The 22,665-nt window shown below is 32.4% G+C and overlaps 3 protein-coding genes across 3 annotated transcripts; 2 read left to right on the top strand and 1 right to left on the bottom strand.

Moving 5' to 3' along the window:
- The first annotated feature begins 583 nt into the window (after nt 1-583).
- Nucleotides 584-1,160, top strand: LOC138348076 (uncharacterized). The gene is made up of 2 exons (XM_069296686.1): nt 584-1,022; nt 1,120-1,160. The coding sequence occupies exons 1-2, from the start codon at nt 584-586 to the stop codon at nt 1,158-1,160; spliced, it is 480 nt and encodes a 159-aa protein (XP_069152787.1).
- A 219-nt stretch (nt 1,161-1,379) lies between these two features.
- LOC112941302 (uncharacterized) lies at nt 1,380-2,305 on the top strand. Its single transcript, XM_026030487.1, has 2 exons — nt 1,380-1,730; nt 1,865-2,305. The coding sequence occupies exons 1-2, from the start codon at nt 1,380-1,382 to the stop codon at nt 2,303-2,305; spliced, it is 792 nt and encodes a 263-aa protein (XP_025886272.1).
- A 1,016-nt stretch (nt 2,306-3,321) lies between these two features.
- On the bottom strand, nt 3,322-8,067 carry LOC138348075 (uncharacterized). The gene is made up of 13 exons (XM_069296685.1): nt 7,870-8,067; nt 6,990-7,245; nt 6,606-6,805; nt 6,386-6,484; nt 5,882-5,944; nt 5,692-5,802; nt 5,511-5,615; nt 5,054-5,116; nt 4,859-4,976; nt 4,570-4,594; nt 4,336-4,471; nt 3,538-4,118; nt 3,322-3,457 (listed from the first exon to the last, which is right to left on the bottom strand). Exons 1-13 carry the CDS (start codon nt 8,065-8,067, stop codon nt 3,322-3,324), a joined length of 2,091 nt encoding a protein of 696 aa, XP_069152786.1.
- Nucleotides 8,068-22,665: the final 14,598 nt, after the last annotated feature.

The raw sequence follows: 22,665 nt of genomic DNA, 5'->3' as shown, positions 1-22,665 counted from the left end.
GAGACCCTGTGACGGTCCGTCGTGCCCTTGACGGTCCGTCGTGGGGTCCGTCGCTTCTGCCAGTTTTTCTAGAATTGAAGTCTGTTGCTCAAAACGACTAAACGGGTCGTTACATTTGCTCTGGTCGAGTCGAGAATTTAGGACATTGATTATATTCCAGAATTAAATGCTACGAATTACATAACTGATTCCAATAGTACTGAAGTGAAGACTGGGCAGTTGTATAAGGACAAAGGTACACTCGTTGCTGTAATGGCTAAATATAAAATAAAGAACAACTTCAATTTTCTAGTGAAAAGATCGGATAAGAAAAGGTATTTGAATGCGTACTCTATGATCTTTTTGTTTTTCTCTGTTATATTTTTATTTATATTGTATCTGATACATAATTATAAATAGTCCATATCTTGTTGTGATATTTATAACATTGCTTTAATTATATGAATTAAACCAATTAAAATTTTTGGACAGCTATGTGTTGGTTTGCTTCAGCGACCAATGTAGATGGACATTAAAATCATCTTGCAGAAAAAAATCTGATGTATTCAAAGTGAGATATTTCAATAGTGAACATACATGTCCGATGCGGGATAGGATACTAACAAAAGTACAAGCAACAATTGGATTTATTAGTGGTGTGACTGCCCCTAAATTGGTAAATCATAAAAGAATCCATACACCTCAAGATGTAATTGAAGATATTCGAGAATTGTATGGGGTTGAGATATCGTACCAACAAGCATGGCGTGCTAGAGAGCGTGCACTAGAGATGCTCAAGGGTAAGCCATCGGAAGGATATAAACAGATGCCGAGATACATATGGATGCTAAATAAAGTGTATCCTAATTCATATATAAGGATGCAAAAGACGGAAGATAATAAATTCATGTATCTGTTCATAGCCCTAAGACCGTTGATCCGAGGGTTCGACTACTGCAGGCCTGTAGTTGTAGTGGACGCTGCACATCTTGGCGGGGCTTACAACGGTACTTCTGTATCAGCAAGCACACTCGATGGTGCAGGTATGAGTGTTATAATTCTGATGTAATGTATAACTTATATTATATTAGTGTAAACATTGTGTATCGTGAAGTTAAATGTAAGATTCTTTGTAATTAGGATGCATATTGCCATTGGCATATGGTTTTGTAGACACTTAAAATGACCGTTCGTGGACATGGTTCTTCGAAAATTTCAAAAATGCATTTGGGGAGCGTGAAAACATGTGTATTGTATCGGATAGAAATGAAAGTATCATAAAGAGTGTAAGCATTGTATACTCAAACGTACCTCATTGTGCATGCATATGGCATCTTTGGATGAATGTATGTTCAAGCTTCAAAAGGAGTAAAATAACACTAAGTGATATATTTTACTTAATGGCAAAAGCATACAGAAAGGAAGATTTTGATAAATTAATGGCTAAGGTTGTGAAGGTTGATCATAGGGTGAAGGATTACCTTGAAGAAGCTGGTTATGAGAAGTGGTCAAGAGTTCATTCAACCATAAACAGAGGTAGAATGATGACTTCGAACATCGCTGAGTGTATCAATGGATGCCTTGTCGATGCACGTAAGTTAACTATTATAGACTTCTTGGAGGAAGCTAGACTTTTATTTGGTAGTTGTAACTATAAAAATAGAGAAATAACATCATATACAAAGGACACATTGGGCCGAAGATTTGAGGAGATATTGATTGTAAACGCATCTAAAAGTTCAAAGATGAAGGTATTTATCAATTTCAATGAATTTCTGTTTTATGTATTAGATACAAACTGATTTTCAATGTTAAGTGTTTTTTTAAAAAAATGATATATAAATTGTATATTACATAATGTATCACTAACTTCTTAAATTTTTAGGTTGTTCCATCATCTGAATATATTTTCACAGTTCATGAAGCCGGAAAAAGATACATTGTATGCCTTGAGAGGAAAACTTGCACATGTGAAAGGTTTCAACATGATGAGATACCTTGCGCACACGCAATTGCAGTTCTGAAGCACAAGAATGTTACAAATTTTCACCCATATTGCTCTGATTACTACAAGACGTATGCATTAGAAAAAACGTACGAGGTTGTAATATTTCCAATGCCAGATAAGGAGGATCGGAACGTTCCAGAATATGTTTTAGATGAAATTGTCCGGCCACCTAGGTACAGAAGGTTGGTTGGACGACCAAGAAAGCGAAGAAAGAAAAATGCGGATGAGAAAATAACAGTGAACAATAATTGTTGTGGGCAGTGTGGACAAGAAGGACATAACAGGAGAACTTGTACTTTCTTCCCGAAAGAGAATTGAAAGAATGTTTTAAAATAGGACATTAGTGTTCGTGGTACTTCTATCCATTTTTTTCTTTATAATTTTGACTAAATAATGTGTATTGGTTACACAACTTAATTTAATGTTCAAATATATGACTTTGCAGTTTAAATATGTGCCAAATTTAAACTCCAAATTTTATAAATAAATAGATTGAACAGGTATGTGTTTTCAATGTAACAATAATGATATAGGAGTTTGTTTGTGTATGTGATTTATCATATACATGAATATTATTGAAAATATGTTATATGTTCCGTGTATATTGTATTTTGAGATATTCAAGTGTACAAAAAAATTAATTTGTTCAATTGTTTACTATATGATTCGTGTATACATCCTTATGAGTTATAAATTTGATATATTCTATTAAACAGTGTTTGGGTTTCAGTGTAACAGTAATTCAAACTAAGTTTAGTTGTGTATATTATGTATCAGATACATTCATATTATGTATCAGATACATTCATATGCTTTTCACTATAATATTTATCAGGGTTTATTTTGTTTATGTATATGATGTATCATATACATTCATATAATTCAAGTTGCTAAATATATAACTGCAATCATGTATACATTATAACTTATGTATCATATACATCATTTTTTATAAGTGAAAAATACTTAATAATTTATCATACACATTAGAACTTAAGTCTTATATACTTCATTTTGTAAATTAGCTATCAAAATTACTTAAACTGAAACACTAAAAAATTTGTACCTTGACTTTATAAAACAACAACTGTTTCTAATGCAATAACTTGAAAAAACATAACATTTATAACTAACAAACTATTGTAATACCAATAATCTTTTAGAAAAACACAAAAGATAATTGTCTTGAACACAAAACAACATATAAACTTGTTCATCCTGTCCCAGCTAATTACTAATCTAAGTTAACAATGTCCTCTTCAGTTGGTGTTGTGAATTGACCCTTAGGCTTTGGTGGATCGTCATTGTCACTTATGTATCCGCCATTGACCTTGTCACTGCCGTATCTCCATAACACATGCGGCATATCTATTGCGTAGGTAATTTGCAAGATGTCCATTAGTATCAGGTGGAATAACAAGTTGGTCACTCAAAAACTCTGCAAATGTAGCTACGTACAACCCGCAGTCCCTACAATAAAATAAAAAAAGTAATATAAATTTGTAAAATAGCTTACACATATATTGTAGACCGGAATTGAAAATACTTACAGGCTATCGTGTTCTTTTTGCATGATACCTTCAGCATATTCAATGATGAAAGGAATATGTGACTCTAAAGGTAAACCCGTTTGTTTGTCCTTGTATGCATCAAGAACTGACCAGTTTGTCCGCTGATTGTTTTCAAAGAAACCACTGTCAATCAGGTAAGAAGGTAACATCCTTGACAATTTTTTTATCTCGTCAGAATATACACGTTTCCTTGTGCCCAAAGAAGAGTCATACACGCGTATTAACCTCTTATTCAATTCAAAAACAGCTAATACCCAATGAAAATCTCCATCATAATTGATTGGAATATAAACATCATCCACCAGATGCCATGGTAACCCAACTGGTATTGAAAAACCTTTCATGACGTTGATTATTGACCTCTCATGTACTGATACAGCTCTTGCACGATCAATGTGTTCTTGGGTACTAATATCATCATCAGCCTCATTGTTATAATACCTATCATGGGTATTGTTGTTATGTGTGCTGAACAAACAATTGACTGTTGTGTATCTGTATTGATCCATGCTTCGAAGTTTTAATTTTTGATGAAGGTAGTAAAAAATAACATCGATGTGCTGCAAATAAAATATAAAAATAATTATGCATTTGAAAAACATTTAATTAAAAAAAAATACTGGTTGCTTAAAGTACTATATGATTTTGATAAGTATAGATACATATCAACACAATGTATCATATACATCATTATAAAGGCATGTATTTACCTGAGCAGTCCAACAGTTCTTACCAACACAATGTATCATATACATCATTATAAAGGCATGTATTTACCTGATCAGTCCAACAGTTCTTAGGCTGAGACATGGCATAAAACCAATTCTTATTTGTCAGAAAAGCAACGACATAATCCATCATTTCAAAACCCAATGAAGATGCTTTTGATTTGTATTTATCTTCTGATGGTTTCCTGTAGCATAAAGCATAACGAAAAGATGTTATTTAAAATTGTAACAATAGATGCAATTTGAAAATTTATCAGATTCAGTACAATTATATAAAACTTACTTTTTTGAATGAGCTTTAAGAAGCTCTGCAGTAACCCACTCAATAAACTCATCAATCAGATGTGAAGGGGCTTAGTTTGTAATCTCACATCCTTGAAATGGAAAATTTTGACGTATTACATCAGTCATGACCGCTTTTCTTTTCTCACTTGACCCAAATGAAGTTAAATAAGGGGATTTGCAGTTTCTTGAAGGCATCCAGATACGTGCATGAGGAATATTTATTTAGCTTCGGACAACAATATCTGTGATTGGAAAATCAATTGGTAATTGACTGTCCGAAAGCAAACTTTGATTTTCGGTAAACTCCTGTTGATTTGCATTAGTAGGCAGACTTCCTAGCTCAGCAATAAGCGTATTCATGGCTTCGCGTGTATCCGTAGATATTGAACCAGATGGTGTAGAATCCTACATGGTTTACACTAATAAGTAAAAATATATTGATAGATATATGAAATTGATATGATACATGAAGATTAAAATACCGATGTATCTTCGTTCATTGTTCCTTCAAATAAATGATAAGGTGTTTGTGATGATGGAGCATCCTGAATAAAAAATGTACTGATCAATTTATGATACCTATAACATCAAATGATTATACACAAAATGATTTTTAATGTATCAAGGACAGATTTGTATAGATGAGAAAAACAAATTTAACTAGTCACATAGATATGTGTCTTGCAGTGGAATGTATCACATACAAACTAAATACAAAAGTTTAGTACAATACACAATAACTTGGAAAATACATATGTGAACATTAAATTACATGTATCATATTAATCCAATTAAACTGCAATGTATCATAATTATCAAATAAAACAGCAATGTATCATAATAATATAATTAAAATTAAACGAAGCATACTTGTACATTTTCATATATCATTTAAAATTTTGATAAATACTAATAATGACATTAATATGCTATATTTACCTTGTTGTGTTCACATGTTTCATCAGTATGATGAGTATCTGAATTTGGGGATTGAAGTTCTGAAACGTCCTTCATTACTTGATGATTCTTCAACGTATCTTCAGTCTTTATTTTGTAAAGAAAATTAAGTTAATGATAAATTATATAATTTTATGTACAAATTTAATAAAGTAGATTAAACCTGATTGTCAACATCAAGTTCCATTTGTATCGGAGAGGTTGCTTGGTGTCCATCATTGCATTCTTCATCGGAAACTTCAACCATGTTTGGTCTAGACTTGCCACCCATATCCTTCATTAAATGAATTTGTAACATAATGACGTATGAAATTTATAAAACACAACGAAAATACACATACAAAATATATTACCTTTGATTGTTGGCCATCATCCCTATTCTTAGAATTTATCACCTCAATGTGATTAGCCTTTATCTAATTCACAAGATACTCAGATTTGCTGTCAACCTATTCAAAAAAAATTACAGATTCAGATTTATATTTAACAATTAACATTAACAAATAAATATCATTAGTTACGTATTCCTTCATATGTTGTTTCAGTTCTTCAAAATCAGGATATACAGACTTCTCTTTTGAGACTTGTGAAGATACATGGGCAGAATATACATTAGAAGACGGGGTATGTTCTTCCGCTGGCATTGAGAATGACTGATTTAATTGAGGCTTTGACTGCTTTGACAAATTTTTCGAACCCTTTGTTTTATGTGTATCAGTATTCTCTCTCCTCTTTGATGGTGGTTGAGATGATGTATCAGATACACGAGATGATCTTCTCAATAAATGATCTGGAGGGCTTGTTGAAAAATCCTCGAAACCTGACTTATCTTAAGTATGAATTTTTTTTGCACCAACAGGTGGCGTAGATACTTCATTTCTGTTGACCTCTTGACTATCGGGTAAATCAAGGGATTCCACCTCATCTTGCGTTGGTGCAATGTTTGAACAAGTATTCTGCAATTAAAATGTTTAAATGTTATTACAATGTTACGTATAACAAAAAAACTATTATTTACAACAAATATTATAAAGCTTATTGATACAATATTAAAAGATAATTTAAAATTAATGTTACCTCGGAGAAAATGCTAGTCAATAACTTTTCATATTTTGGTTTTTCAGCCACCACTTTCCAATTACATATTCTCGGAATACCATTCGCCACTTTAACAACAATGTCTGGACTTAGAGTAGATGCACATTCGTAAATCCAAACGTTGAGTGCATAAGGCATTCCAAATAAGCGATACATGTGTTCTTTGGTTGAAGTCTTGCCTGAGTGATGTAATCAGCTTATTAAATGCAATCTGACCCCAAGGATACATTTCATACCTACCATCTTCGACCATTAGAAATTCTTCTATACGTATGAAGGTCTCACAAAGATGGCATAACAAGAAAGTACTGATGAAGTATATTATTGCAATTTCCACCGATTCTTGTGTGGTCTCCCAATTACCCATTGCAAAACGCTGTATCAATCGACTCTTGGTTATACCCGTGGGACAATCAGGGAAATATTTTTGTAATAAGCGGCTCGTAGTGGAATTAGGATACGAAAATTCCTTAACATTTCCTTTGCATTTTAGGCCAGTTACAATGACAAATTCCTTCATTCCAAACACCAATAAATTCCCATTAGTATGCCGAACATGCAGTGCATCTTTATTTTCATGTCCCACCTCCAATAACAGCAAACATTTGGTAAGATGACCCTGGAAATTACATTTTGGAATTTCCAAATATGGTCCAAAAATTGTTTTCTAAACAGCGCAACGCCTTCCTCTTTTATTGATAATTTGATTTTATTTACAAAATCAAAATTGAAAGTAGCTCCAAATCTCAATGGATGTGTTGAAATTTTTTTAATAACATAATGCATGCCCTGTTTATACAAAAAATAAAATAACATAATTCATGCATTGTATTAAATGAATGTATATGATATATCATAATAATATTCATAAATATACTTTATAAGATGTATATGATACATTTTATAACTGGCACCAATTCTATTCTATAAACACCTTCATATTCAGTTTTAGCTGAATGTATATGATACATTAAATTCAAAATTATAAGACATTGGATTTATAATATGTTTCTGATACATCTTATTTTTTAAACTTACAAACATTGTAAATAGACTTGGTGTATCTGATACATCTTGTGAATCTGATACACACTCTAAAATGTATAGAAACATGTTGGTTGTACTTTAATTTGAATGTATTGAATAAAACTTCATTGTTAATTTCAGTTTACAAACACATACAACAGTGTTAAATTAGGGTTTTATAAACAAAAAAACAAAATTATGAATTTAAAAAACATACCTTAGGAAGTGTGGGTCTTGAAACAGTTGATGTAACTTTTCTTGGCCTTTTTTTCTTGATTTCTTTAGTCTTCTTCTTTGGCTCAAGTACATTGTTGTTCTTCATCAACAATGGTTCATGAAATCTTTTAGATATATTCTCAGCCCACAGCTCATCATTAGAATCATAAACACGTTTGGAATTACCACACTCTTCCATGATATTTGTAAACTCACACGATGAAGAGAATGAAGGAGAAAATCTGGTTAGATAGAAAGAGACTCCTACAAAATATCAAATAGATATGGATGGAAGTTTGAACTGGAATTCAAATTTTATTACCTTCAAACGTGTGGAATGGGGAAAACTGAAATTCAAATTTTATTAATTACCTGCAAACGTGTGGAGTGGGGAATTAAAAGTAGACAATTGTACACCTACAATGTAGGGGAATAAAAAGGAAAAGAAATAAAAATTAATATGGTAAATTTTAATTGGGGATGTTAATGGGGATGTGGGTAGCTTGAAAATAGGATTTAGTTTTGGTAAAGTAAAACTTGCCAATTGGGTGAAAAAAGGGTGGGAAATCTTGATGTATCTTTTATATTTTTTTAAATGGGGGGAATTAGGGATTTTTGAAATTTTTAAAATAAGTTGGGATAAATGGTTATTAAGATAATTAAAGTAGTGTATTTAAGTAATTTTTCCTTTTTTAATGCACCAGCGAATTCTACGGTTATTAAAATAGCATACAGTTTGTCAGATAATTTTTTTATTTTATATGTCGTAATGGTCATACCCATTCATGTAATTTATAATATATTTGATGTTCTGTGAGTTCATCAATATTCCTCTGCAATCTCACTTCCAGAGTGTGAAGTATGTTATAGAATTTTTTTTCTTCATACCGCATATCCGGAAAGGAAGGTCTCTTGTAATAATTCTTTTTGATGGAATAATTAGAACCTAATATATTAATTCTATTATCATTATCTTTAGATAAGGTATTTATGGACATAGATTTTAGTTTTTCATTAATTATTCCTATAAGTTCATCTGTAATTTCAAGTTTCGCTTGAAGTTAGGAAATTTATCTTTGGGAAGTTCAGCTAAGTTAAATATTGGGTGAATTTCAAAATGTTTATTTTCACTCTTATAGGAAGAGCTTGGTTTATCCTTAATATCTGATTTATTATTATCTTTTACGATTTGATTACATACTGCATAAAGTAGTTGATTTGCATAATTATTTTGTTGTAGTATTTTACGTCCATTTTAAAGAGTGAGGTAGTAATAATTTTTTTTTCTGTATTGGCAAAGTAATTTCTTTTAATGGGGGAATTGTATATTCAACTACTTTATTGGTTTTGGTAGTATACCGTTTGTTAACAAGCATGTTCAATGACTTTTTTTGGTCATCTAATTTTCCAGTATATTCAAACAATTTAAAAAATTCTTTATTACATTTTAATCTTTTCATATTACTAAGCCATTTATATCTAAAGGTTATTCTTTCTAATAAAGAGTATCTTTGCACATACCATTTTTTATTAATAGAATTATCTTGATCAGTCCAAAGTTTATCTATATATTTAATATTTTGTTCAAAAGGTTCATCTAATCTAATAATGCATAAAACATCCTTAATTTCCTTACTAGTAGTGGGATTAGATTTTTTTAGTTCATTTTCTACGTTTGGAATAGTTTCTGAGATATCTACCCCCTTAAATTTTTTATCTATCTCTTTTACGGATATGTCGTCTTTATCCTTAGTTATGAAGAAAGAGGGTCTAGAAAATGATATTCTTTTACTTAAAGAGATATGATTATGATATTAAGATATTACAAATTTTAAATCTATGGATCCATCTAGAAATTGAATTACTTGGCCAATATGTGGATTCTCTTCTTTAATTTCTGGCTCCGTTAATGGTCAAAATGTCAATCATGTTTTGTTAATAAATTATCCCATTTTATCATATTTGGGACAAAGGTGTTATTATGGTTATGATTTGCTTCATGAGCATGGTAACTCCTTTATTACTTATCTTTTTCGCCTTAAGGGCTAAAGTAGTTTTCATTAATCTATAATATACCCTATGTATTATTCCTATTTATCTAGTATTAACTTTACTATTCATACTTTTAGTTTTTAACATTCAACGTTAATGTATGATTTACATTTGATAATTAATATTTATTGAATATTTAGGATAACAATTAAAGTATATCGGGCCATTGACAAGATTACTTTATTGTACTCCTAAGGATGAATCATCAAAATTTAATAATCTATTGTCTCTTTAAAGAAGACATATGGGTACATCTAAACCCAATTTTTAATATGGTTTGACTGCTAGCTGGACAAGTTCTATGTGAAAACAATTATAATTCCTCTTATATCTATTTATATCATTTGTAGCAAATAATCTAATAGTGTAAATATTTTTATTAATAGAAATAGTAGACCCAAAAATCTTAATATTATAATATTTAATAAAATCATAGTGCCTATTTTATAAACCTTTTTAATGTGTTCATTAGGAATATTCCAATTTTGTAGATCAATTTCAATTTTTTCAATTTTATTAGAGGTGGTAGAGATTTTAATACTATTCAAAATATTTTAATGTGTAGGTGAATTAATTTTAATTTAAGGGAGAACTAGCGGGAAGAAAAAATATTATCCTTGGGCTTTAATGTTTACTTTAAAGATTACTACCGGATAATAAATTCATTGCGTACTAATTGTTGTTACCTTTTTAACTAATTTTATTTGATCTTATTCCTCTAGGGTTGGAGACGGGAACACCATCCCGGTCTGGCTCTATGACACAAACAGTCTAAGCTAAACCAACAGAAAGTATGTGCTTGCCAACGTCTAAACCGGGAATTATCTTGTTACCCTTCTTCGAGGAATAAAACTAAGAAGACAAATGGAAGAAGAAAAGCAACTACCAATCTAAGAACTACTTACCACCCCGACCGCAACCTAAATTTTGACTCCGTCCGCCTAAGGACAACGTAGGGACTTAGCCGCTCTCATACCCTTCCCGGCCAACTTGGCGCTGATACCAATGTAGAACTAATAGTACAAAAACTTCCATGTCTAGGTATACCACACCCAGAGCCCCTTATGATTGTAGAAAATAGATGTTTCAGATATAGGGTATGGAGGCATTCTTAAACAAATTGTTTTTGTATGATCCACTAAACAATTAGTGAGATTCACTTCAGGAGTTTTGAATGATATCAACAAAAATTATAGTACTATCAAAAAAGAAATTTTTACTATAGTACTATGTATTACCAAATTTAAAGATTATTTAATAAAAAATTATTTTTTTAAGAGTCGACTGCAAAGCAGCCAAAGATATTTTGAAAAAGGATGTTAAAAATCTAGTGTTTAAACAAATATTTGCCAGATGGTAAGCTTTATTATATATGGGGGTTACTTCTTTAGAGAAAGTAGAGCTATCGACTTACCAATTTAAGGGTGTGGCCCAAGTATGGTATACTCAATAGAAGAGGAATAGGCAGGAAGGAGTGGGTCCCATATGTTGGGAGTTTTTCAAGAAATCATTTCTTCAGAGGTTTTTTTCTCGAGTGAAGAGGGATGCCAAGGTGGAAGCATTTATCAAACTTCATCAAGGATTTATCGGTGTTAAAGAATTATCTCTATCATTTACCGAATTGTAAAAGTATGCTCAATCTATGGTGGCGGATCCTAGGAATGAAAAAGGCTTGTGTAGAGTGTGTCAAGTTCGGTAAGGGAAGAATTCCATTAGGATATGCTTCATGATAAAAAATAGATATATCCCGTCTTATGTTGTATGGTAAATAAAAGAATGATTAGAAACTCAATGACAATAATAGGGAAGTGAAGAGTCCTAGGAACGATGATATGAATTCTTCAAAAGGTAATTTCGAGGGTCAGGGTAGACCAAGGTTCAAGAGAAGTTTCTCCAACAAAGGATCCACTAGTTCTCCAATGGTTGACAAATATAAGGTGTGTAATCCTAAGCCTCAAGTAGGCAATAGTAGTGGATCTTCTATGGAGAGTCCTAAGCGTGCTAAGAGCATTAAGAAACATGATGGTAAATGTGTTTGCGGCTGTGTTTGGTATGGTTTTGGTAAGAGTGGTCATCAATTGACGAATTTCCCAATACTTGCGCAAAGGGCAGAGAAAAACTACTATGATGCTCCTAAGAAAAACTACTATGATGCTCTTCAATCTTGAGGTGACCAAGAGAGATCCCAAATGTTGTGACCAGTATGTGAAAGTCTTATCATTTATACTTATGAATTGTTAGACCCTAGTGCCACTTTTGTCATTTGTTACACCTTTTGTGGCTATGAAGTTTGAAAACTCCCCGATGTGTTAGAATAACATTTTTTTGTTTCTACACATGTTGGTGACTTGGTAGTGGCAAAGAGAGTCTACAACACTTGTCCTATTACTTTGTCCCATAAAGGTACCTTGGTAGATTTAGTGGAGTAAGACAGGTTAGATTTTTATGTAATTTAAGGTATGTATTAGTTGAAATCTTTTCTATGCCTATATTTATTGTAGAACTTGAGTAATAAAGTTTCAATTTCTATATGAGTCTAATTTAGAGTGGTATGGGCGAAATTATATCCCTAGACCTGAATTTGTTTCTTTACTCAAAGAGAGGAAACTGATATCTAAAGGGTGAATTTTATCGTATTATTAGGTTAAAAACCCCTTCCTTAGAGTCAGTCCCCGTGGTGAGTGAATTTTTGAAAGTCTTTTCTTATGAATGGCCTAGCATCCTTCTGAATGGGAAGTAGACTTTGGCATTGATCTTTTTCTTGATACACAACCTATCTTCATTACTTCTTATCGAATGGATTCGGCCTAGCTGAAATAGTTGAAGGAGAAACTCAAGGATTTCTTATACATAGGGTTTTTTAATTGAGTATCGCTCCATGGTGTGCTCCGGTAATTTTTTAAAAAAGAAGGATATGTCTCTTAGAATGTGTATCGAATATCACAAACTAAACAAAGTGAACATAAAAAATAAATACCCTCTTCTGAGGATTGATGACTTGTTTGATCAACTTCAAGGAGCTAATTATTTCTCCGAAATAGATATTCTTTCAAGTTACCATCAACGAAGGATGAGAGGTTTGACATTCCCAAGACAACCTTTTGGACTCGATATGGTCACCATAAATTTTTGGTTATATCATTTGTGTTGAAAAATGCCCCGGATACATTCATGGATCAAATGACTAGAGTGTTCAGACACTATTGTGATATGCTTTCGAACATGTTTGTTGATTCTATTTTGATCTATTCAAGGAGTGAAAATGATTACATGAGCTATTTGAGGATTGTATTGCAAGTACTTAAATACCACCAATGTATGAAAACTTTAGTAAGTGTGAGTTTTGGACTTTTGGGTAAGGTTCATAGCCTTCCTTGGTCATATGTCTTCAAGCAAAGGTATTCAGGTAGGTCCTAAAAATATGTATGCGGTAAAAAGTTATCCTAGAACTGTAACTCCTACCGATATTAGAAACTTTTTGGGTTTGGCCGGATACTATAGGAGTTTTGTGTACGAAACTTTTCCACCATGTTTCTCCATTGAAGACTTTCAATAAAAAGAAAGCTAAGTTTGTATGGTCGGAGACTTGTGAGAAGATCTTCCAAGAGTTTGAAAATAGACTTACTCACGCTACGGTTTTGACCTTATATAAGGGTAGTGATGGCTTTGTTGTGTGTTATGACGCCTCTCAAGTCGGTTTAAGATGTGTTATTTAGTAACATGGTTAAGTTATTGCCTATGCTTCAAGGAAACTTAAGATCAATAAAAAGAATTATCCAACCCATGATCTTGAATTTGTGGTGGTATTAAAAATATAAAGACATTATCAATATGTTGTGCATATTGTTGTGTTAACTGATCACAAATGTGTTTAGCCAAAAAGACATGAATCTACAATGAAGAAGCTGGTTAGCACTTTTGAAGGATTATGTCATGAGTTTCCTTTACCACCCTGACAAATACAATGTAGGTTTTAATTCCCTAATACCATTATACATGGGTAGTGTTCTATTTGGAGTATGAGAAGAAGGAGGTATTTCATGATTTACATAAGTTGGTCCTGTTAGGTTTCCAACTAGTTCATTCAACGAAGGGTTGTGTCATGGTACATAAAAGTTCCAAGTCACTCTTCTTAATGGATGTGAACTCCAAACAAGACTTTTATCCTATTTTAATGTAGTTGAAAGAATCAATACTAAATAAGTCTATTGCATATTTTTCCCAAGGGAGAGATGGGGTGCTTAGAACCCAAGGTCGATTATGTGTTTCGAGTTTTGATGGCCTGAGGAGAAAATTATAGAAGAAGATCATGGTTCGCTATATTCTATTCATCAGGCAGACACCAAGATGTACCATGATTTTTGGGAAGTATATGATGGAATGATATGAAAAAGGATATAGCAAGTTTAATAGCCAAGTGTACGAATTGTCAATAAGTTAAGGCCGAACAGCTAAGAACCGGATGTTTGTACTTAGATATTTATATATCCACTTTTAAGTGGGAGGATGTAAATATAGACTTTGTTCTGGGTTACCTTGTACTCAAAGACAATATGATTCTATTTGGGTCATTGCGAATAGAATGATAAAATATACCTACTTTATTCTTGTCAAGGTTTCTTTTTTTGTGGAAAACTATGAAAAATTGTATATCATGGAGATAGTAAAGTCAAATGGAGTTCTTTAATCTATTATTTCAGATCGGGGTACTTAATTTTCTTCATACTTTTAGAAGGCATTCCAAAAAGGGATTGGTACCAATGTTGAGCTTAGTACCGCTTTTTACCCTAAAACAGATGGTCAAGAAGAGAGCATCATTCTAACACTATAGGACATGTTGAGGGAATGTGTTATAGATTTCAAAGGGAATTGGTATGACCATCTACCATTCATAGAGTTTTACCTACAATAATAGTTAGCATTAAAGTATAGTCATGGCTCTTTTTGAAGTATTGTATGGTAAGAGGTGTAGATCTTAGGTTGGTTGGTTTTAAGTAGATAAAATTGGTCTAATTGGTCCTTAACAAGTTTACGAGGCCATTTAAAATGTCTTAACAACTAGAGAGAGGTTGAACATGATCCAAAGTCGGCTAATGTCTTATTTCTATGTTAGAAAGAGGGATCTAGAATTTAAACTTTTTGATTGGGTGTACTTCAAAATCTCACCTATGAAAATGTGATGATGTTTTGTAAAAAAGGAAAGTTTATTACACAGTATGTGGGCCAACACGAAATTTGAATGTTTTGGGAAAGTTTAATATGAGTTAGACTTTCCAAATGAATTGTCTCTAGTTCACCCAGTATTTCATGTCTCCAGGCTTAAATAGTGTATTGGTAATCCGATATCCATCATTTCTTTAGAAGTTAAGGAGTTGATGAGAGTCTATCAAATGAGGTAGTTCCAGTAGATATTTTGGATTGACAAGTGAGAAGACTCATAAACAAAGAAGTAACTTCGGTAAAGTTTTAATGGAGGAATCATTTAGTTGAGGTTTCTACATGGTAGGCCGAAGACGATATGGAATCCCACTATCCTCATCTTTTTTATTCATACTTCTATTCAAAGATTGAGTAAATAGTTCCTGTTGAGTTTTAGTATTTTGGGAGTCATCTGTATTGTATGAGTTTTCCATGATCTCGTTATGTTATACATATTCTTGAAGAAATTCATGTTTTGTAAGAAAATGAGTTTTATGATTTATTTGTCCTTCATGTTGATTGTGCATTTTAGTATGATTATGGCATATTTGAATTAATGAGGTAACTTAATGAACATGCTTTGTTATGCTTCTGGTGAAATAACATATTGGCTCCATGATGTTGTGTTAAGCTTTCTTTTATTTTGAGAACGTAGATCTTCCTATAAACATGATAAATGTTGAATTTGATGCATATTGGGTTGGTAGAGCATATGTGTAGTGTCTAAATGTGGTATTGTGAAATGTTTCCTCACATATGAAAATGTACACACATGAATGAATGCATAATGAAGTTTTGATGATGATCTAGTAAGTAGTGTCCTTTGAAAGGTTTGCTTAATTTTGCTCTAAGCTATACTATGCTTAAATATGCTATGTCCATGCGAAAGGATATTATCACATGATTTAGGTTGATGAAAGGATTGTTCTCATCTATAATCCATGAGGTAAGCATATAAGGGTATAATTCTCCTAAATCCTATTTATGAAAATAATATTAATAAAGGCTTTTCTAAAAAAGGGAACTCAGCTTACCACCAAGGGAACTTGACAAATGAGGGGTTCCCTTCCTATTGAGGAAGGCATGTTCACCAAATGCCGACACGAGGTTGAAACTATAATGTCGAAAGGCATGGGTTTCAATATACATATCATAATTTCTTAATTATGTTTGACCATAGGACATTGAAAGTGGATCCACCTAATATGCTAGAATGATTTTAATGATCTACTTTGGAAAGTAGGATAATATCCTTTCGATGTGAAGGGTTAACACCGGATTCCATGTTAAGATCACATGGTCATATTGTCGGTTATGGCTAGGATTTTCCTAAAGTAAAATTGTGAATGGAAGTAATGTAATGAACCATAACTAGGATAACTAAGGGAAGTTGCTTAGTGTAGTTGAGGGTATGAGACTTTACCTATGCATTGCGCAAGTATCTCTTGAGGGGAGTTCTAGGAAGGTGTTCAAAATGTATATGCATATTATGTGTCTTTTATGCATTATTCTATGACATTGACCTACATATATGTTAATATTCAATGTATGAGTCCTATAATGTCTATATGATGAGTCTTACATTAGATGCATAATGATGGTCTTGTTGACTATGTGATGAGATCTTGTCTTATATGTATGAGGTTGGCCTTAATTGTCATTTAATGAAGGTACTATTTAGGCATGTGGTTGGATATAGTGGCTATGTTGATGCATGAAGTAAATGATGGTGTCTTAGTGAATTTACTTAGTATGTGTGAGGTTATGGAACTTCCCATGTACATTGCACTAGTAAGCTTAGATTGGGATTATGAGTAAGGTCTTATGAGGTCTAAATGATATGAAGTACAAGTATGCTATTGATTAACTATTGCCTCGTATGATGTTAGTGGTACTGTTGACTTACATGTTGTATTGGAGTGAGTCTTATATGTTGTTCATGGATTATATTGGATCATATGTGAAGTATATGTTTCATGATATGTTATGCCTATGTGAAAGTATGGGTTTATGTTAATGAAGGATGTATTAATGCTCACCTTGGTGGCCTTTAGGTGATGCTTGAGTGTGTGCATGGTGGAATAGGACACTATTCATGCATTGAACCAAGTATTACTAGAGGGTTACTTGGGAGTAAGTAAATTAAGTAAAAGAAAGATAATGTTATGAAATGTTAAATTAACTTTAATTGAATTATGTGGGTTTAGGTGATGTTATGAATAGTGTCCATCCAATGTGAAGTATATGGGCATAAAATTATGGTATCAAGGTTTTATGAAGTTTTATAAAAAGCCATGATGCATGGGTTTTTAACCAAATGCCTCTTTAAATGCATGTTTTTGCATGGTTGTCATACCTAGTGAATTCTTTTTCTAACACCATTCTTCTTTATCTTTTTACTCAAAGTATAAGAGTTGAAGGCTAGAGAATGTCTCTTAAAGTGAAGGGCTTGGATAGCTTCCTCAAGTTCAAGGAAAGGGGACCTTATATTTCAAGGATTTCATATGTTATGTCATTAATTAAAGTTTATGTTATAGCTTAGTTATTATTTTATGTTATTAATGGTCGTGTCTTTATTCTACTGTTTTGATGTTGAGTCTAAGATGACAAAAGAGACTTAGAGTCTAACTTTGTATTAGGTCCTATTTTATGTTAATATGAAGTGATGATTCTAGAGTATCATGTGCTATGAAAAGTTTTATATTTACCACTAAATTTACCTATGACATTAGACAAATGATTACTATGGGCTTGTATAAGACCTCCGAGAGGCCAAGTAGTCCATGTTACTTCTAAGAGGTGCTCCCCGGTCGTGAAAAACGTGGTATCAGAGCCAGGTTATAAAAGTGGTTTTAGGGTCCAAAGTCTCATATGGCCACATCTAGAAGAGTCTTGTTCATCGGTGGTGAGTTGCAACAAATCTATGAACAAGAGGCTATTGGACGATAAAGTTATACTTTCCTCACCACTCTTATGTCGTGTCAGAAAACTTAACTCAATATTATCTTTCTCTCTTATGTTTTCTTGTCCGGTGGTCATTTAGATGTGATTGCTTGGATGAGATGACATCTCAAAGCTTGAGGTAGAAAATGTGAGTTTTGATGCTTAATTTGTTTTATGGCTTGATGAGCATGTGTGAAGGTTACTTTTGATGTATGTTGAGGTGATGCCACTTGTTGATATATATTTTATTATGATATATGACATGTTATGTGAGAATTTATGTTATTATATGGTTATAACTTGTTAATATTTATTATGGTTAAATAGAGTTTCCTTTGGAATGATAAGTTGCTATATGATTTGTTGTGATGATAGTTTAACGTTATTTTATAGGCTTGAAACACTTTGAGAAAACATGGTAAGTAGCTAAAGATGCATGTTTCCCTTTGTATATGTGTAAAATGTTTCATTGTTGCCTTGTTATTTGAGAAATTCTCTATAGTTTCCTTGTGTGGATTGGAAACTTTTGTATACACCAACTTCTAAGGAGGAACGATGAGTGTTGAACCTTATAAGGTGATTGTAAAGTATGCTAGCTAATATAATAAGCCTTATAATAAATGTATAGTTCCCTTATAAACCTATTCTAAGAGTGGGGCAAAAAGGGAAGAAAAGGGTTTTGTTTCATAAGTTTTAATTATGATTTGACCTAATGTTTACCAAGAGGGTAGTATATATCCATTAAACCGTAAAGTGAAGGAGAAATTGTATGTTAACTTACCTTGAGGTGGTTAGTTGACTTTTAAGATTGAACATAGGAAGGAAAATTTGAATAAAATGCGTAGATTGTACCTAGGCAATGATGGTTGGAAGTTTTCAACAAATTGATATACCTTGTAGGCTTGAATTTGGAAATACATACCTTGATATGACTTGGTGGTACACTGTGATAAAAATATGAGGTTACCCTTGGTATTCATGGTATATTTAATGCCACATGTGGTTGATTAGGATGGGCTCTATTGATTTATATGAGTTCCTTTAGGTTATAAACTTAGAGGAATAGAGATTCTTGAGGTGGTACCTCTTGATGGTTGAGTTAGTAGGCTCCTTGATATGCGATTTCGAGTGAATTTCCTCAATGATGTTGAACCTTCTTATATGAGGAGTTTATAGGTTTGGTCTTGACTTATTTTGACCTTGCTGTTAAAGTAATGAGTTGGCTAGGCTTACCCAAAGTGGGGGTTAATGTGCCTATATAGTAAAACTTGGAGTGCCCTTAATGGTCTAATATGTCTTTACCTTGAACCTTCTATGTTGAGAATCACTTTTAGGATATGTTGTTGATGGGTGTGCATAAGCTTAGATCACACGAAGAGGATGATGATATTCTTAGGTATTTGAGTTGGTAAGCCAAGATTCTTATCCTCCTATTTGTACTCAAGTTTGAAACCAAAGAGTTCCTAGTAGCTTGTTCATGATGGGAATTTTGAATATAAGTATAAGGTGCATGTTCTCCATATGTGGTGCATGTCTTAATTGACAATAACTTATGCATGTTTTGAAGATTCTAAATTGCATGAATAAAGGATATTTCTCATTTTTAATATGTTGATTGTGAATCTTGATATGTTAGTTGTGCATTTAACTTTGTGAGACAAGGTAAAGATCATGTTTGATGTCCCTTTTAAGGTATGGTGTTTTGACTTCATAATGAGAATTCAAGTCTCCTTTAAATAAAAATGACGAGTCTCTTAAAAATGTATGACTTTTATGACTTGATAAGTATAAATGTAGGATAACTCTTGAGAAGTGATGGTATGTTTAACTAGTGCTCTTGATGTGTGCCTATAAATTGCAAGAATTCCCTTAATCGGTGCATGTCTATGAAGACTCTGGTCATGCAAAATAAAATTGAAATTTTGTGAAATGACTTTCTATTGTTGTGATGTGCTTGGTGTGAATTACCATCTTGACTCATTACACTACACCATTTTAGGTCTTTCGCCACACTTAAAAAGTGTTGTCTAAACCATCAAAAAGTGTAGCCTTTGATCTAAGGGCACACTTTTCGACTTTGGGCAACACTTTTTAGGGGGTGGCCTAAGCAAGTGTAGCCTTTGATCTAAGGCAACACTTTTTAACTGTGTATTTAAATGCTACACTTCAAAACTGTTGCCTAAAAGCTACAAAGGCTACGGTTTTAGAACAATATGGTAACACTTTTCATGACCTCAAGCTACATTTTTCTAGTGTGGCCTTTACTATCATAGGCCACACATACAAAACGTAGCATTTGTTACCTCCTCTAAAGCTACACTTCTCAAATGTTGTGTGTTTTTTTTTAATTTATATTGCCCAATTTGAGATGAATAAGCCACACAAATAAAGTTCTATGGCCACACTCTAAATGTGTGCCAATGTTATATAGGCCATAAATATTATTTTAATATATCTATATGCGACAATTTTATTTTTTGCATAATTCTGATCGTCCCCTTATACAGTACTATCTTCATTAGTCATTTCTAAGGACTAATTTATAATGTGAATATATAAAAAGTATATTGTCCCGAACACAATTACTAAATATCAATATTACAATATGTATACTTGTAATTCATTTCACAAATCCAAAATAAACTTAATCAAAATTGTTCCAGAAGTCATCATACGTCACACGACTCTCCCTATATTAGAGCTCCTTACTTCGTTAATGCTCTAATCCATTAGAAAATTAAACCACATGTAAGATGTATGACTACATATAATATTGTTAACTAGAAAATGTTTATGGAAGACACATTTTTTCCTATACTATTTGCAGTCATCAAAAGAAAATCCATTAAACACTCAAATTAAGTGTATCAAAAAGAGAAACATACCAACATTTGATTGAATTTAAGCAAAAAGTAGTGAAAGAGAACTATAGAACATCTGCCACAATTATAAGATGAAGTGAAAGAGAACGAAAGCGAATAATGCCAGCATGAAGCAAGTAGTAGAAACATCTAAATTACACAAATATAACAACCTAATATAGTATACATTTTGTATATCCATTCATTAATTAGCAGTTCCGATTTGGGCGTGAGACAAGCTATGGTTTCTCTTCATTCACAGTCCTTTTCACATCTTCATCAAAAGTGAGTACTAGGTGTTAATAAGTTTTACTTGGATCTAGAAAGATATGCTTATAAAGCAGGGGATAAGATGGACACAAACTAGTTCAAATATAGATCAGATTTTTTCTTTGGTAGCTAAGAAATCCCTTAGGGCCTTTCAATCCCTATTACGGGTCTAAGTTCTCAGATTTCAGTAACGAACTTAACCAAATATGTAACTTTGACATATAAAATAGCTGCAAACATTTCTTTACTCAAGAAGAAACATATTGCATCATCATTGATTTTCTCATACCAAGTTGAACTTCTATTCACTCTATTAAATTATAAACATTTAGCCTAGAAAGAAATGCTACCCAAAAATGAGATGTCATCATCACTGTAAATTAACAACTCCACACGTAAAAGTTAGAACACATTTCATTGTTTAAAAGTAAAATAGTAAGCACATGTAAAAGTCAAGATACATTTAGAGTATTTGCCACTCGGAATGGTGTTCCTAGAATAAAGAACTACAGGGAATATCTTTAGATTTTGTAAATTTTGTTGGAGTTTTCTTATGATTTCTCCTATGGGAAGCATTTGAACAAGTTCCTCCACCACCGTTTGCACCCTATCAGTAGCACAAACATTTTTTCAGTATGAAAAAGTACAAATAAAATAATATGTACATTATAGCATATAGCCAGAGGCATACACTACGACAAGCATTCAACAAGTTTTACCAGCAAAACTATACGGAAGTATTAGATAACCTCCCCCAAGACATACATTCTTGAGGTCTATGAATTTTGTCAGTACCCCATTGTTAACATGTTTCTAAAACGCACCTTTATTGTCCTCCTTCTTCTTTGTCTATATTTCACAAAAAAATAGTTTTGACTGACATCAAAAGCTGAAAACAACACTACCTGATCTCACTACAGTTAGCAGGGAAAATATGAACACTAATGTCGTAAATTGACTTGGTTCTGGATGGATATTAACCAGCAAGTCCATACTTTATGATACACATAATAATTTCTTTTAGAAAAAATAAGTGAAACAAAACTAATAAGCAACATATGTATGACACCCGAAATACTAATCCAATTAGAAAAGCACAAATTTTCCTATATCAAATCACTAAACTTATGTAATATGGATGAGAAGTTTCCTATAAAAAAATTACTGTAATGAACTTATGGGTATCATGAAATGTAAATAAATCTGAAGAACAACTCTGTTTTTTTGGAAAAATATGTTATTCGTGCTAGACTTCTTTAAGAAATAATGATATTTCTAATGGCACCACGAATGGTAAAAAAGTTAATATTACCGACTTCTCTTTTGGGGGGAGTGGATAATTCATATAGCCAATCTAGGTAATAATTCATGTGACATAATCATACTAGGTAATTTCTTTAAAGTGTTTTCTTCTATGGCCAGGGCATGCCACTCAAAAATATATAACCATATATTCACTTTACTACCTAAAA

Source organism: Solanum lycopersicum, chromosome 4 (genome assembly GCF_036512215.1).
Source record: "Solanum lycopersicum chromosome 4, SLM_r2.1".
Lineage (NCBI taxonomy): Eukaryota > Viridiplantae > Streptophyta > Magnoliopsida > Solanales > Solanaceae > Solanum > Solanum lycopersicum.
The sequence above is the reverse complement of the archived record's forward strand: the minus strand, read 5'-3'. Positions and strand labels throughout refer to the sequence as shown.

Bases quoted from the DNA above. Each gene is read 5' to 3' on its own strand.
- LOC138348076 (XM_069296686.1), top strand. From the start codon at position 584: ATGCGGGATAGGATACTAACAAAAGTACAAGCAACAATTGGATTTATT. The intron at 1,023-1,119 runs GTATGAGTGTTA...CTTTGTAATTAG, and splicing joins AAGCACACTCGATGGTGCAG to GATGCATATTGCCATTGGCA.
- LOC112941302 (XM_026030487.1), top strand. From the start codon at position 1,380: ATGGCAAAAGCATACAGAAAGGAAGATTTTGATAAATTAATGGCTAAG. The intron at 1,731-1,864 runs GTATTTATCAAT...TTAAATTTTTAG, and splicing joins CTAAAAGTTCAAAGATGAAG to GTTGTTCCATCATCTGAATA.
- LOC138348075 (XM_069296685.1), bottom strand. From the start codon at position 8,067: ATGGAAGAGTGTGGTAATTCCAAACGTGTTTATGATTCTAATGATGAG. The intron at 6,806-6,989 runs GTAATTGGGAGA...TACATCACTCAG, and splicing joins GATACAGCGTTTTGCAATGG to GCAAGACTTCAACCAAAGAA. The intron at 4,119-4,335 runs GTAAATACATGC...TTTTATTTGCAG, and splicing joins AGAACTGTTGGACTGATCAG to CACATCGATGTTATTTTTTA.